Below are 14,771 nucleotides of genomic sequence, written 5' to 3' on the forward strand. Positions count from 1 at the left end.
TAAAAGAATGTTTTTGTCAAAATCTTAATGTACGAGTGTTTTCAACTTGTACTTCAGTCAAACAACCCCTTTATTTTGAACATCTTAGTTAGAAAGTCAAAAAAAAAATGTAGAGAAGGAAATAGAGAGAAAGAACAAATCTTGGCTCCAGCGAGATTCGAACACACAGCCTTTGCATGTGTCATAACAGTATTTCATCGTAGACTGGTCCTCTGTCTCTATCGTACGAAATATATATCGCACATAACAGACAGGCATTGCCAGTCTATATTTCATCCTCGAAGGTTCACGTCAAAACATGGCTGACGCGAAATAATTCCCGATTTTCTCTTTGAATTTGGGGCGTTTCCGCCCGGGACAGGAGCTGAATTTTTGTATGAGATGAAAAACAACGTGTAAGATGTCTCACTATTCAGGTTTGGTAACAGTGCGAGGTCATTTAAAATATTGATGCGTGTTTGTGTCTGGAGGGGGATGAAAAGGACCGAGCTTGATTTTCGTCGTAAATAAATCGAAAGTAGAATTTTGAGGTGTGGATCTCGGATTCGGTTAACGACAACTAGGGGAAGTCCTAAAACAATGACTGATGCATTTTACACATGTATTTCAGAGTAGAGATTTTGTTGTGTCGTTTACTATTATGTTTGACTGTTTTATATCAACAGGATTGATAAAATTCTTATAATGTAGAAATAACGAAATCAGTAACACGTAAATTTATTCATAAAAAAATTGATGACAGTAATTTCCACAGTTCTTACATTCATAAGTAGTTCACACGCTATCGTAGATACAGACTAAACGGAAAACAAGAAATATACATGCAACAGAAATATTACGCGGCTGCTTACATCCCTAGCACTGTGTAAATTTTTAAGTCCCCGTACAGGCTATACTCGCGGCTTGATATCGGAAATTTCTTCTTAATTGTTCAACCCGCTGCAAATTTGGCAGAAAAACAGAATGAGGTCCGAGGTACATTTACACAAAATTTCATGAGGATTGAGTGAAGGGCTCGGGAGTTAGAATTTTTTTCTACAGTACATGTCAAACACGAAAATTAAAACTCAAATGCCAAAAAGTTCATAACTCTGTTAATAATGAACGAATTGGTCTGGTAATTAGTGCGGTAATCTAGAATGGTACTAAGTTGAAATTAAAGGTCCGAGATCAAAGATCAAGTAAAATCGGGCCAGAAAAACTAAATGATTTTATGAAGGTGGGGGGGGGGGAGGGGGGCGGTGGTCGGTGACTTCTATATTAAACGGAAAATACTAAATTCCCAATATCACTAGAGTTTGAGATACATGCTTGACCTTTATTTTGCTATTTACTAGCTAAACATGATTTGGAAATAGAATGAAAAATCCTTTGATTTTAAACAGACTCTTTTCTTCAATTTCTATATCCTCTTTTTCTTTTTCAAATAAATCATAAATGTATTGGACTTCTGGCCCTTGTTTTGTTTCTGATATATGTATAAGAGCTTTGATTGAAACATTTAGATCCCTCTTATCATGTAATTTGAGGGGCTAGCCCCTTTTTCTTGATATCAATGAAAGGTCCCTCAATATTAAACACATTTTGTTCAACAAGTGTTTAGAAATTTGTTACTGTTTTGGAGATATTAGGGAAAGATTGTTTTAGGGGCCGACTCTTTATCTCCTTATAAGGACCATTAAACGAAACTTTGGTGGTTAAATATTATTACGAATATTATTCTGAGTATCTTCTCTTCTATAATGCATTTCAAAATATTTCTCCTTTTTAAGAAATAAATGATCAAAATATTGGACTTCTAGCCCCTTTAAAATCCAAATTATGTAACATATCAGAAAACTCTTAACAAATATAGGTAGATAACTGGAAGATACACATTTTTGCTTCTATAATACATTACAAAATATTTCTCATTAAAGAGATATAGATAAAAGACTTTAGACCCCTCTTGGCCCCTTATATGAGAAGTCAGCCCCTTTTGCTTGGTGTCAGTTGAAAGATCTTTTATAGATTAATTTTTGATGCTCTACATGTGTTAGCAAAATATTGATTAGAAGAAAGATATTCGTGATCAAATCTCAAATTTCGTAAAAATTGTCAAAAACATTTAACATCAACATTTTCAGTTCCGGGCGAGCTTCAAGGATGATGACTTCTGGTCAAATCTAAAACAAGCAAGCAAATCTACCATAACCACTCTATCTTGCATATAAATTTCAAGTCCCTAACTATAACAGTTTTTGAGGAGATGCGTGAACAATATCATGTTCCAAAATTCACGAAAAAGGGAGATAATTCAGAAGCGGAAGTGAATTTTCAGACAGGAAGTAAGATGCAAAGAGATATTCACCTAAGACATCATCCCTGTAAAAATCATTAAAATCGATTGAGAAATGGCTGAGAAATTAAGGGTGACTACCAAGAAGAAAAATAATAATATAGAAGAATGAGAACGCGTAGAAAAACAGTAAGGTCTTCCGCTGAAGACGGAAGACCTTAATAAGAAACAGTACGAAAACTATAAGGTCTTCCGTTGGAAACGGAAGACCTTAACTAGATACGATCTCGTTACGAGTAACGAGTAGGTCTTCCGTTTAATTTTTTAAACGATTCGATTAAAATATCAATGAAATTTCAGAATTCTCCCTCAACCACCTCCTTTTAGATAATGTATACGATTGTCAATATCCTTTAAAATGCTTAACAAAGAGTTTTGCTTTTTAACATACAGCACATTAAAGATTTAATATTTTAGTCCCCTAAAATCTCTAATTACGTCATCAATGGGTTTGGAAATGAGTTTTACAAACAGATATTGCTGCTATCAACAACTTTGCTTCTATAATGCATTACAAAATCTTGATCATTTTTAAGGTATGAGTAATAGAGTTTAGGAGTCTATTGGGCCCTAATTTAAGGGGCCAGCCCCTTTTTCTTGATTTTATACGAAAGGTCTCATGAATACTAACATTTTTTGTTCTTACATCCATCTAAAATTGTTGATCACTTTTGAGATACAAATGATTGAATATTTTAGGGGCCAGCCCTCTAGATCCTTAATGGGGACAGAAATTCGTCTTTTGATAAGTGGAATCAATTTAAATCATTTTTTCAAACATTTTCTCTTCTATGATGTCTAACAAAATATGTATACTTCTCTAGTTATTTTTCGTCAAAGTTTAAGTACTTTGGCCCCTAAAAATCCCTAATTACGTAATAAATGGGCGTGGCAATGATTTTTTCAAATAGATATTGGTACAATCAACAACTTTGCTTCTATAATGCATTACAAAACCTTTATTGTTTTTAAGGTATTTGTAATAGAGTTTAAGAGTGCCCTGGCCCCTAATTTAAGGGGCCAGTCCCTTTTTTTTTATTTCTTTGAAAAGGTCTTAAGAATACTAACAATTTTTGTGCTTACACGTATTTAAAATTGTTGATCATTTTTGAGATACAAATGTTTGAATATTTTAGGGGCCAGCCCTCTAGATCCTTAATGGGGACAGAAATTCGTGTTTTGATAAGTGGAATCGATTTAAATCATTTATTCAAAAATTTTCTATTCTATGATGTCTAACAAAATATTTCTACTTCTCTAGTTATATTGCGTCAAAGTTAAAGATCTTTGGCCCTTAAAAATCCCTAATTACGTAATAAATGGGTGTGGCAATATTTTTTTCTAATAGATATTGGTACGATCAACAACTTTGCTTCTATAAAATATTACAAAATCTTTATCGTTTTTAAGTTATTTGTAATAGAGTTTACGAGTGTTTTGGCCCCTAAATAAAGGGGCCAGCCCCTTATTTTTGATTTTGTTTGAAAGAACTTTTGATTATCTACCTCTTTTGTTATATATGTTTTAACAAAATATCAACTGATAAAAAGATATAAATCAAAACGTGTGAAAATTTTGAATGAAAATTCGTACCCAATTTTCGTGCCCAGGCGAGCTCCAAGAAATGGCGCAATTGGCATTAAACAACTACATGCTGCACAACTCCAAACTATCGTCTACCTATCCTGAAAATTTGATATTCATATCTCTTATGGTTTTCGAGTTTATAGCTGCACAAAATGGGTCGTCAAAAATTACAAAATGGCCGACAATTCGGTACCGGAAGTGAATACGAAAAAATTAAGAAAAATGCATTAAGTTTAGATCACGCCCTAACATCTGTGAAAAAATGGTTGAGATCGGTCGAATTGATTCCGAGAAATCGCGTGCACAAAATTTGGAAAAAAATAATAATAATAATAAACTAGACACGATCTCGTTGCGAGCAACGAGGAGGTCTTCCGTTCAATTTTTAAACGATACGATTAAAATATCAATTAAATTTCAGAATTCCACCCCACACACTCCTTTTCAGATAATGTATACGATTGTCAATATCCTCTTAAATGTGTATCAAAGCGTTTTGCTTTTTCACATTTTGCATATTAGAGATTTAAGAGTTTAGTCCCCTAAAATCAATAATTACGTCTTCAATGGGTGTGGCAATGAGTTTTACAAACTGATGTTGTTATGATCAACTACTTTGTTTCTGTAATGCATTACAAAATCTTGATTGTTTTAAAGGTATGTGAAAAAGACTTTACGGGTGGCTTAGCCCCTAAAGTAAGGGGCCAGTCCCTTTTTCTTGGATTCAGTCAAAAGGTCTCACAAATACTAACAATTTTTGTTGTTACAAGTATCTAAAATTGTAATTCATTTTTTTTTATACAGATGATTGTATATTTTAGGGACCAGTCCTCTAGATCCTTAATGGGAACAGACATTAGCATTTTGATTGATGAATCAATGAGAATCATCAATGCAAACATTTTCTCTTCTACTATGCTTAACAAAATATGACTCCTTCTCTAAATATATTGCGTCAAAGTTTAAGTACTTTGGCACCTAAAAATCCCTAATGACGTAATAAATGGGCGTGGCAATGATTTTTGCTGATAGATATTGTTACGTTCAACAACTTGGCTTCTATAATGTATTACAAAATGTTTATCATTTTCAAGTTATCTGTAATAGAGTTTACGAGTGTCTTAGTCCCTTATTTAAGGGGCCAGCCCCTTTTGTGTTGAATTCAATCGAAAGGTCTCACAAATTCTAACACTTTTTGTTCTTACATCTATTTAAAATTGTTTATCGTTTTTGAGATACAAATGTTTGAATATTTTAGGGGTCAGCCCTCTAAATCCTTAATGGGGACAGAGATTGGTATTTTGATTGATGGAATCGATGAGAATCATTTTCTCTTCTACAAAGCTTAACAAAATATGTCTCCTTCTCTACATATATTGCGTCAAAGTTTCCGTACGCTGGTCCCCAAAATCCCTAATTACGTCATGAATGGGCGTGGCAATGATTTTACCTGATAGATATGGTTACGATCAACAACTTTGTTTCTATAACGCATTACAAAATCTTTATCATTTTAAAGTTATTTGTTTTAGAGTTTACGAGTGGCTTGGCCCCTAAGTTAAGGGGCCAACCCCTTTTTCTTGAGTTCATTCGAAAGGTCTCAAGAATAATAACATTGTTTGTTCTTACACTTATCTAAAATTGTTGTGTTTTAGATATAAATGGTTGAATATTATAAGGGCCAGTTCTCTAGATCCTTAATGGGGACAGACATTAATGTTTTGATTAATGGAATCATCTGTATGTAAAAATTGAACAACAATTTAAGATACGTGTAAGATCAAAAATTGTTAGTTTTTGTGAGACCTTTTGAATAAACTCAGGAAAAAGGGGCTGGCCCCTTTCATTAAGGGCCTAGACACTCGTAAAGTTTTTTCACATACCTTAAAAACGATGCATTACAGAAATAAAGTTGTTGATCGTAACAATATCAGTCAGTAAAATTCATTGCCACACCCATTAATGACCTAGTTAGGGATTTTATTGGACTTAACTGTTAAATCTTAATTGTGCAATATGTGACAAAGCAAAACACCTTGTGAAGCATTTTAAAGGATACATGTATTGACAATCATATACATTATCTGAAAGGGAGTGTTTGAGGGAGAATTCTGAAATTTCATTGATATTTTAATCGCATCTTTTAAAAATTGAACGGAAGACCTACTCGTTACTCGTAACGAGATCGTATCTAGTTATATAAGTAATTTCTTTCCAAAAATGGTCACCTAACTCCGTAGCGCAGTGGGTTGGAGGGTTTACTACGAACCTTTAAGTCATGAGTTTGAATCCCGATAGGGGTTTTACATTTTTCACCTTTTCAAATATTTATACAAGCCATTTTTTGGTTAAATATTGTAAAATTTGAAAATTCTAAACCGGTGAAAGTTTTTTTTAATCATATAGTACGTTAATCCACATTAATATCGACAGATGTCCCATACGACCTTAAGATTACTAGCATATTTTGTTCTTACACAGTTTTTGTTCATTTCTGAGATACAAATGGGGCAGTCCTGTAGATCCTTAATGGGGATAAACATTTATGTTCAAATTAAGGTTCATACAATCAATACACACATTTTTTTCTTAAACAATGCTAAACAAAATAAGTTTCCTATTTCTAGATATATTGCATCAAAAGTTAAGGACTTTGGCTCTTAAAAATTCCTAATTACGTCATAATAGATTATTACGATCAACAATTATGCTTTTATAATGCATTAAATTATGTTTATCGTTTTTAAGTTTTTTGTAATAATCTTTACGAGTCTCCTGGCCGCTATTTAAGGGAATTCGTCTTTTTTTCTTAATTTCGTACCGCTGGACTTTCCATACTTTGTCATTTTTGTTATATATGACTTTCATTTTTTGGTTAAATATTGTAAAATTTGAAAATTCTAAACCGGTGAAAGTTTTTTTTAATCATATAGTACTTTAATCCACATTAATATCGACAGATGTCCCATACGACCTTAAGATTACTAGCATATTTTGTTCTTACACAGTTTTTGTTCATTTCTGAGATACAAATGGGGCAGTCCTGTAGATCCTTAATGGGGATAAACATTTATGTTCAAATTAAGGTTCATACAATCAATACACACATTTTTTTCTTAAACAATGCTAAACAAAATAAGTTTCCTATTTCTAGATATATTGCATCAAAAGTTAAGGACTTTGGCTCTTAAAAATTCCTAATTACGTCATAATAGATTATTACGATCAACAATTATGCTTTTATAATGCATTAAATTATGTTTATCGTTTTTAAGTTTTTTGTAATAATCTTTACGAGTCTCCTGGCCGCTAATTAAGGGAATTCGTCTTTTTTTTCTTAATTTCGTACCGCTGGACTTTCCATACTTTGTCATTTTTGTTATATATGACTTACAAAATATCAACTCATAAAAAGATACCGATCAAATCGAATGAAAATTTTGATTCAAAATTCGTACGCAATTTGCGTGTCTAGGCAAGCGTCAAGAATTTGCGCTAGTGACGTTAAGATATACAATAGGCACAACTTCAAACTATGGTCTACCTATCCTAAAAAATCAGATAACGAAAAATAACGCTGAAGCAAGAATATGGAACAACAATTGACAATTGACTAATTTCCAATTGATTAGTCGATTACCGGTGAAGTACCTTGCAAGTACACCTTGATAGCATCATGATAACTGAAGTAAACAGGAACTTTCACAACTTTAACAGACATGCCTTTAGTAACATAAATGTGATCTAGGATAGTCCCTCCTTCTGTTGTGGAAAAATCAACTTTTTGTTCAAAGCCTTTTGACTGTAGATAACTCGTAATTGGTCCTTTCGATCTGGCATCTTCGTTGAAATCTCCAACAACAACACACTGAAATCTATGTTTTTGGTAATACTCTATAATATTATGTAGGGCATCTAGAAAAAAACCAACGTTTATGTTGCCTGGTCGGTATATCACTATTATGACGATGTTCAGTTTGCAAAGCTCTAGCGCCATACCCTCAATATTCTTCTGGGGAAGTTCATGAACTTTCATATTTTCCTCTTTCCTTTGGAACACACCTATTCCCCCGCCTCTGGCTTGGCTTAATTTACGAAAAGTGTTCGATGAATCATTATAACACATTCCTCTTGAAATGCTGTGAAAGTTAAAGCCCGGAATGTCAAATTCTGATAAGTCTTCCTGGTTCTTGAGCCACGTCTCTGTTAAACATATCAGATCTGTGTTCGTTAATCTGTTGTCAGATTTAATGTCCTGCATATGTGCTCTTAGGCTTTGTACATTAAGCAGAAGGATCGTTTTGCATTCTTCAGTCTGTATTTGTCCAATTTCACCAACTCCGCTTGGGACGAATTTTTGCATGATGCTCAATGATGTTTTAACATCTGGATCAGCGTAGATTTTCCTTTTAAGCTTATCTTCATCTGCGGTCTCTATGTATAACCCATCTTTTGAAGTCACTCTACTAATGGCTACATATGCTTGACCAGCAGCAAAAGTACGATCCAAATTGACCACAACTTTATCTGTTGTCATTCCTTGCACTTTGTGTGCTGTGCATGCCCACGACAGCTTAAGTGGAAATTGGTGTCGAACTACGTTTTTGGTATTCTTTTCCTTGATTTCTTCCTGAATTCTTTTAATCACGATTCGATTTCCGTGTGGGGTCATTGTTCCATGAAGTTTACCGATTTCTTTACTGTCAAAAATTACTTCAACTCCTTGAATGTTTTTTCTCTGGTGATCTCTTCCAAACTCAAAGTGCGATATATAACCCATTGCACCATTTACAAGTCCATCTTCGACACTCACATTTCTTGTTAGCATAACTCTTGCATTCACAGCTAAAAGCAGTGAAGATGAGAGTCCATCTGTTTTGGTTGTGATCAGTGGTTTTTCGCGTAATTTTAACCTTCCTGTTGTTTTGTCTTTCTGGTAATCCTCTGCATCTACCTCTATAAAATTTGCACAGCATGTCTGCAACTTTTCGAGATTGAAATCGTTTACCTCGTCGTTTGTAGAATAAACGTGCAACGCATCTTCTGGACCTTCCCTGATGCAATCTCGCAGTACTGTCAAAGCTTCGTTCGATATTTGCTCATCAATTGTTCTAACACGCAAATAATTCAAAACGGTAGCAAACTCAACATCCTCTCTTTGACGCATTATTTCATCCAGCTCAATGATTTTGAAGAAGTCTAACCAGTAGTCAACAGGGTATGTGTCATTAACCTTATACAATCTCTCGTCTTTCCGTTGCTTTACAGGGGGAAGCTGGTAAAAATCACCTACAGCAATGACCGAAATACCACCGAATGGTTGCTTGCATTTTTTAATTTGGACAAGTCGTTCATGTATGTAATACATCAGACGTTTAAAGACCATGGATACTTCATCTATGATCAATATTTGTACATTTTCTAATTTGGACCTCATTGCACTCAAAGTTTGTTCCTTTAAGGGTTCATATGGAATGGGCAGAGCTTTAGTCAACGAAAAAACGTGATGAATTGTGCTTCCTCCAATGTTAAAGGCAGCCGTTCCTGTAAACGCAGTTAGAAGAATTGATATGGCGTTAGGTATGGACAATGTCTTTCCAAGAAGTCTTGAGGCTTCATAATGAATCGCTTTAATCAAGTGACTTTTGCCTGTTCCAGCTCCGCCCGTTATAAAAACATGCAATGGTTCTGGATTTTCTTGTGATATTTTCTTCAGACACCATTCGCGCACTGAATAAAAGACCTCTTTTTGCTTATCATTTAAGCTTTGCAGTAAAGGAAGCATCTCTTGTCTTGAATTGGAAGCCTCCCTGATGTGATATAAAACATCTGAAGAATCTTCTCTTTCAACTTCCTCAGTTACTTCCTTTGGTTGGGTGTCTTTCGAGTGCAATATTGATTTCTGAATTAAACACTCTTCACGCTTCATTTCAGTTTCGGGACAAAGACTTGCCCATGCATCTTCAGGCTCGCCAATCAATTCAAATATTTCAGCAGCATTTTCAATTGCTTCCTCGTCTTTTGAAAACTGATTTCGATGTCCATTGACAACATCCTTCACTGCTTGTAAATCAGTATCTACTCTGACAAACCCATTGCTATAGAATGACTCATATAGATCAAAACCTGGTGGTTTTAGTTGCCTTTGATTAATGTAAGGCAAAAACAGCTGTAGTATTGATTGAAAATACTTCTCTGGTGCACTTTCAGCATTGAATCGTGGGTATCTTATGACAGCTGGTTTACCTCTTGTTCTTTTCTGGATATAGCCTTTCCCATTTCGCAATTCATATATTCCTTCCTTTTCACCCTGTGGAACTTGAGATTTTGCAAGTACTCTGAACTTGGAGCAGAACTCTGCAAGACACATCTGATTAAAATAGTCAGTCTGTGGGCGATTTTCATATCTTTCTACAATATTCGTCATCCAAATATCTTCCTCATCTTCATCGCCTTCAAATTCGTCCGATTGCGGTTTTCGTTTTGTTTTTAGCTGTGAAAGAGGTTTGCTTAAGCGTGTCGGATTTTCCCCAACAGGAATAAAAACTACTTTCCTTGAGCATTCTTTCATTTTTAAATTGCATACTCTGTACACAGCCTCTTGTGCACTGACTTCTCTGTGGTTTAAATAAGCTGATCCTATTTTCTTCATAGTTTGCTTTGCACTTAAATTTCCTTCGGTTGCCTCAATTTTCGTTTGTTTTAATAACATGCCCATTTCCCTTTCTGCTTTTGAGATGTACGAAATAATGTACACAATACAACTGTATGGGTCAAGAACATACTGAATGTCCATGTTGGCATCCCAGCATTTGAGGAGACATTCGTTGTATTGATTTGTCCACATTTCAACTGGGTCTCTTTTTAAAATAGTGGTTGTTCTTGATGCAAGTACTCTATGTGCTTTCTCATAATCCTCTTGCGACAAAGATAAATCTGCAAATATCTCCTCAGTTGTTTGAGTTTCGCTATTATCATCAAGAACTTTATTCCACACATTAAGTAAAGTATCCTTAGCTTGTGACGTGTTCATCTGCATATTGGTGTGAGGAATCTCTGCATCTTCTTCACATAGTTCAGCGATAAAAGTTCTCTCTGATGGCGGTCTTGGGAAGTTGAACCTGCATTCTGTTCCCTTTTTTCGGCACGATTTAGAATGATTTTTGCTATGTTGTTGAACACTTAACACCGCCTGTCTTAGATCTTGTTCATCATTTTCGGATGGAAGGGAACATGACACATACTTATCAATAAAGTCACATACACGTTCCTCAGAATCTTCCCCAAATTTTGGCGCGTCTTCAACCCAGTATAAGCAATGCATATGTGGGGAACCCCTTTGTTGGAATTCAACTCTTATGAAGTAGTCAACAACATTTCCTATGGGATTGGCCGGTGACAGAATGACTTCTTTTTGGAATACATGAAATCTGTGTTCAAACATTCTGGCAACAGTGACCGGATTTCTTCTAAGAATTTCACTCTTTTCAGACCAGTCTAAATCAGCAGAATTTCGATTGTCATTATCATGATGTAAAATGCAACCCACTATTTCATTCCATCTGAATTCAGCAGCCGAAAAAGAACAAAACCATGTTGGGATTCCTAACTGTCGTAGCATTGCAAAAAGATCTTTCTGTGTTGTGGACCAATACGCAGGTGTTCCTCTTATTGGCTGCATGAATCGCAAGGCTTCGTCATTTTTGAAAAGTTTCGAGAGGATGATTGGATCTTGTAGCATGTCTGATGTTACCAATTTTCCATCGTTACTTTTTGTCAAGGATTTTCGTACTGATATCTGTGTTTTCTCTATCACCTGCTTTAATTCTGACATAAATTGTGCAAAAAATATGTAATTCGTGTCCTTTGCGAATCTATTGTCTGTATTCATAAGTCGGTTGTTGAAATATCTAGATAGTGTTATCCTTTCATCCCTATCTTCATTCCATGAGAATCTGCCAGAAGGAAATAAATGTGGGAATGACTTTGCTTCATTTCCTTCTTCCTGTAACATCTTAACAGGGTTTTGTCCTTCGCCTGGTGCAATATTAAAGACATCATCAAAGTAATGATCAAGGACTTCTTGCGCTATGTCAACAGGCTGTAAGCATGTATCACTTGCAACTTCCTGGTTGTGATTTATCTCTATTTCTGGCGTTTCGTGATTGCTTTCATTAGTATCAATACTATCACTCATCAAACACTGATCGTCATTCTCAGTCCAATTACTGTTAATGGAAACTTCTTGGTACCATTTATTGTTTTTTTTCAAAAATTCAAGAGCAGCTTTAATGTGTCGTGGACTTACGAACTGGTATTCGAAATAGCCCTTGTATGATAGTTTGCGTTTCAGTTTCACCCTCAGTAACAGATTCTCATCATTGTTTAGTGGTAAACTGGTTGTTTTCTTTATGTTTGAAGGAACGCACACTACAGGGCCATGCACATTTCTTTGACCACCTTGTGGAAGAGACATGACTTTCATAAAAGGGATGTGTAAAGCAATGAGGTGTTGCTCTAAGGAATTCAAATCGCTGAGCTCTGGTGGAATTTCCTCAAGTGACATTTTATTAATTGCAGCCTCTTGTGGTATTTTCCCACTCATGATTTTTCTGTGACATGTAAAACACACCCACATAGTAGATCTCGGACAATAGTCTGTACAAGACGCGCCACACTGGTGAACATATTTGTCACCTATACACAGATCTGCCACATTTCTTGCCTGATGGTTCATTGTATACATTTCATGTGTACATCCTCGAACTTGGTTTTCAAACAGCAAACGATGACAACAACAACATGTGTACTCTGGTCCTTGTTTGATCTTGTTTCTAAAGAAATTCACTACTTCGCCTTCACCTTTCAACTTTTCCATTCGTTCTTGTCTTTTCTTTGAAACTTTTTCTTTCTTTAGTCTTTTAGCCTCTGAACTCAGATGATAACTCGCTTTGCTTGCAATTTTAACTTTTTCTCTGTGATCTTCATCTAATTTGTATTTTTCTATACTTCTTTTTTTGACATTTCGTCTATGAATGTCATCCGCTTTGTACTTTTCTGTACTTCGTCTTTTAACTTTTTCTTTGTGCATGTCATCTAATTTGTACTTTTGTGTACTCATACGTTTCACATTCTCTTTGTGTGTAATATCAGCTCTATACTTAGTTTTGCTTCTGCTCTTCACGTCCTGTCTGTGCGACTCATCTGTCTGGTACTTTGCAATACTTTTTTGTTTCATGGTCATTCTATGCTCAGCGTCCAGTGCATATTTTTCCACACCTTTTTGGATCAAATTTGTCCTGTAATGTTCGTCATTCAGATACTTTCCTTTACTGGTTTCTTTAACCTTTGACCTAAATGTCTCATCATTACTGTACCGCATTTTTTTCTTAGCAAGCAAATTTTCACTTGGCATTTTATAAAAAGAGTTGCGTTTTGCTCTCATTCTTTCTCGATTGCTTACCCTTTTGTTATATTCAACCTCAAAACTTGGTGTCAAAGGTTGATGCTGCAAATTCGTTGACCTACTCGAGACCATTGTCACAACATCATAATGATTCTGATCTTTATGGTGCAAATAAATGGACCCCGATTGTCCAATATCTAAATCTTGATCGACCATTCGCCCAGAAAAAAGCACCCACCGATTGTCTGAATATGTATAGATATCCGTCTTCAGCAAATGAGAAAGTCCCAAAATTTCTATTTCAGTTGCCCATTTTCCATTTTCAATCATATGCGTGTTTGAAATATGGTTCTCAACAGAGGTGTCTTCATGTCTTAAAAATGGTTTAAAACACAACTGGTTCTGAAGTAAATGATGACAAACTGCTGAGCGAATTACCCTATGAAAGTCTTGAGATTCTGTCAAACTAAACGAAATTGCCTTAAACAAACAATTTCCATCCTGATCTATGTCTTTCACCTCAACTGGTTTTTCCATGTTTAATATGTCAGCTGCCACGTCTTTAGAGTTGTCAACAGATGAACAAACTATTCCAAATGACTCACACAACTGTCGTTTCTTTACACCTGACAGAGGCATAAAATTAAAGCCGTTATTTTCCCTGCATACATACTCAACGTCATCATGTCTTGATAAATGAGTGTTTGGTGTAGCATTGCAATTTTCTCCTACGTATACTTCTGTAGCATTTGCATTCTCCATAACACTTACAGACTCTCTGTGTTGCTGCCTTTCAAGAGATATTTCCCTACACTGAAATTGTATTAATGAGCAGTGCACTCCTGTTATTTCACATTGCACAGTTTCAGAATACCCCATCGACCTGGCCAAAGTCACAACATGATTGAATAATTCATGGATTGTCCTGTAAATAACCCTTGTACTCTTTCCACTCTCACACAGATATCCCTCTTTAGATCTAGAATGGGAATCAAAAGTAAAATACTCTTCATTTGTTTTCCCTATTAAAAATGTATTTCCGCCAAAACAAACAAAGCATCCGTCTGTGTCAGCAAGAGCAATCTGAAGAGCCTCTATAAGTGGATATGCATTGAAATCATCATATTGAGGTTCATCTCTAGATAAATTGATCAAACTAGGTAATGACTCATTTGCTTTGAACTCAAAAGTTTGACTGAAACACTCAAAAAACTGGGGTAATTCATGTACCAAAAGGTATCTACTGACAATTGTTGAACTGCGTTGCAAGTAACTATACAACTCATTTCCTGTACATAAAACAGTGTTCATGTCTTTTCTATCCCACCATTTAGTATCCTTAATCCTTTGAAATGCAACTGCTGCGAGACAGTTTGCTACACATTGGGTTCCAGCATTTTCACCGAAAATGATGTCAGCTTGATGATAAGAAGCTTGAAC

General features: G+C 35.3%; 1 protein-coding gene across 1 annotated transcript; it reads right to left on the minus strand.

Moving 5' to 3' along the window:
- Positions 1 to 7,553: 7,553 nt before the first annotated feature.
- On the minus strand, positions 7,554 to 13,307 carry LOC128177537 (uncharacterized). The gene has a single exon (XM_052844274.1). It carries the CDS (start codon positions 13,305 to 13,307, stop codon positions 7,554 to 7,556), a length of 5,754 nt encoding a protein of 1,917 aa, XP_052700234.1.
- Positions 13,308 to 14,771: the final 1,464 nt, after the last annotated feature.

The sequence above is a fragment of the Crassostrea angulata genome, chromosome 1, assembly GCF_025612915.1.
Source record: "Crassostrea angulata isolate pt1a10 chromosome 1, ASM2561291v2, whole genome shotgun sequence".
Classification (NCBI taxonomy): domain Eukaryota; kingdom Metazoa; phylum Mollusca; class Bivalvia; order Ostreida; family Ostreidae; genus Magallana; species Magallana angulata.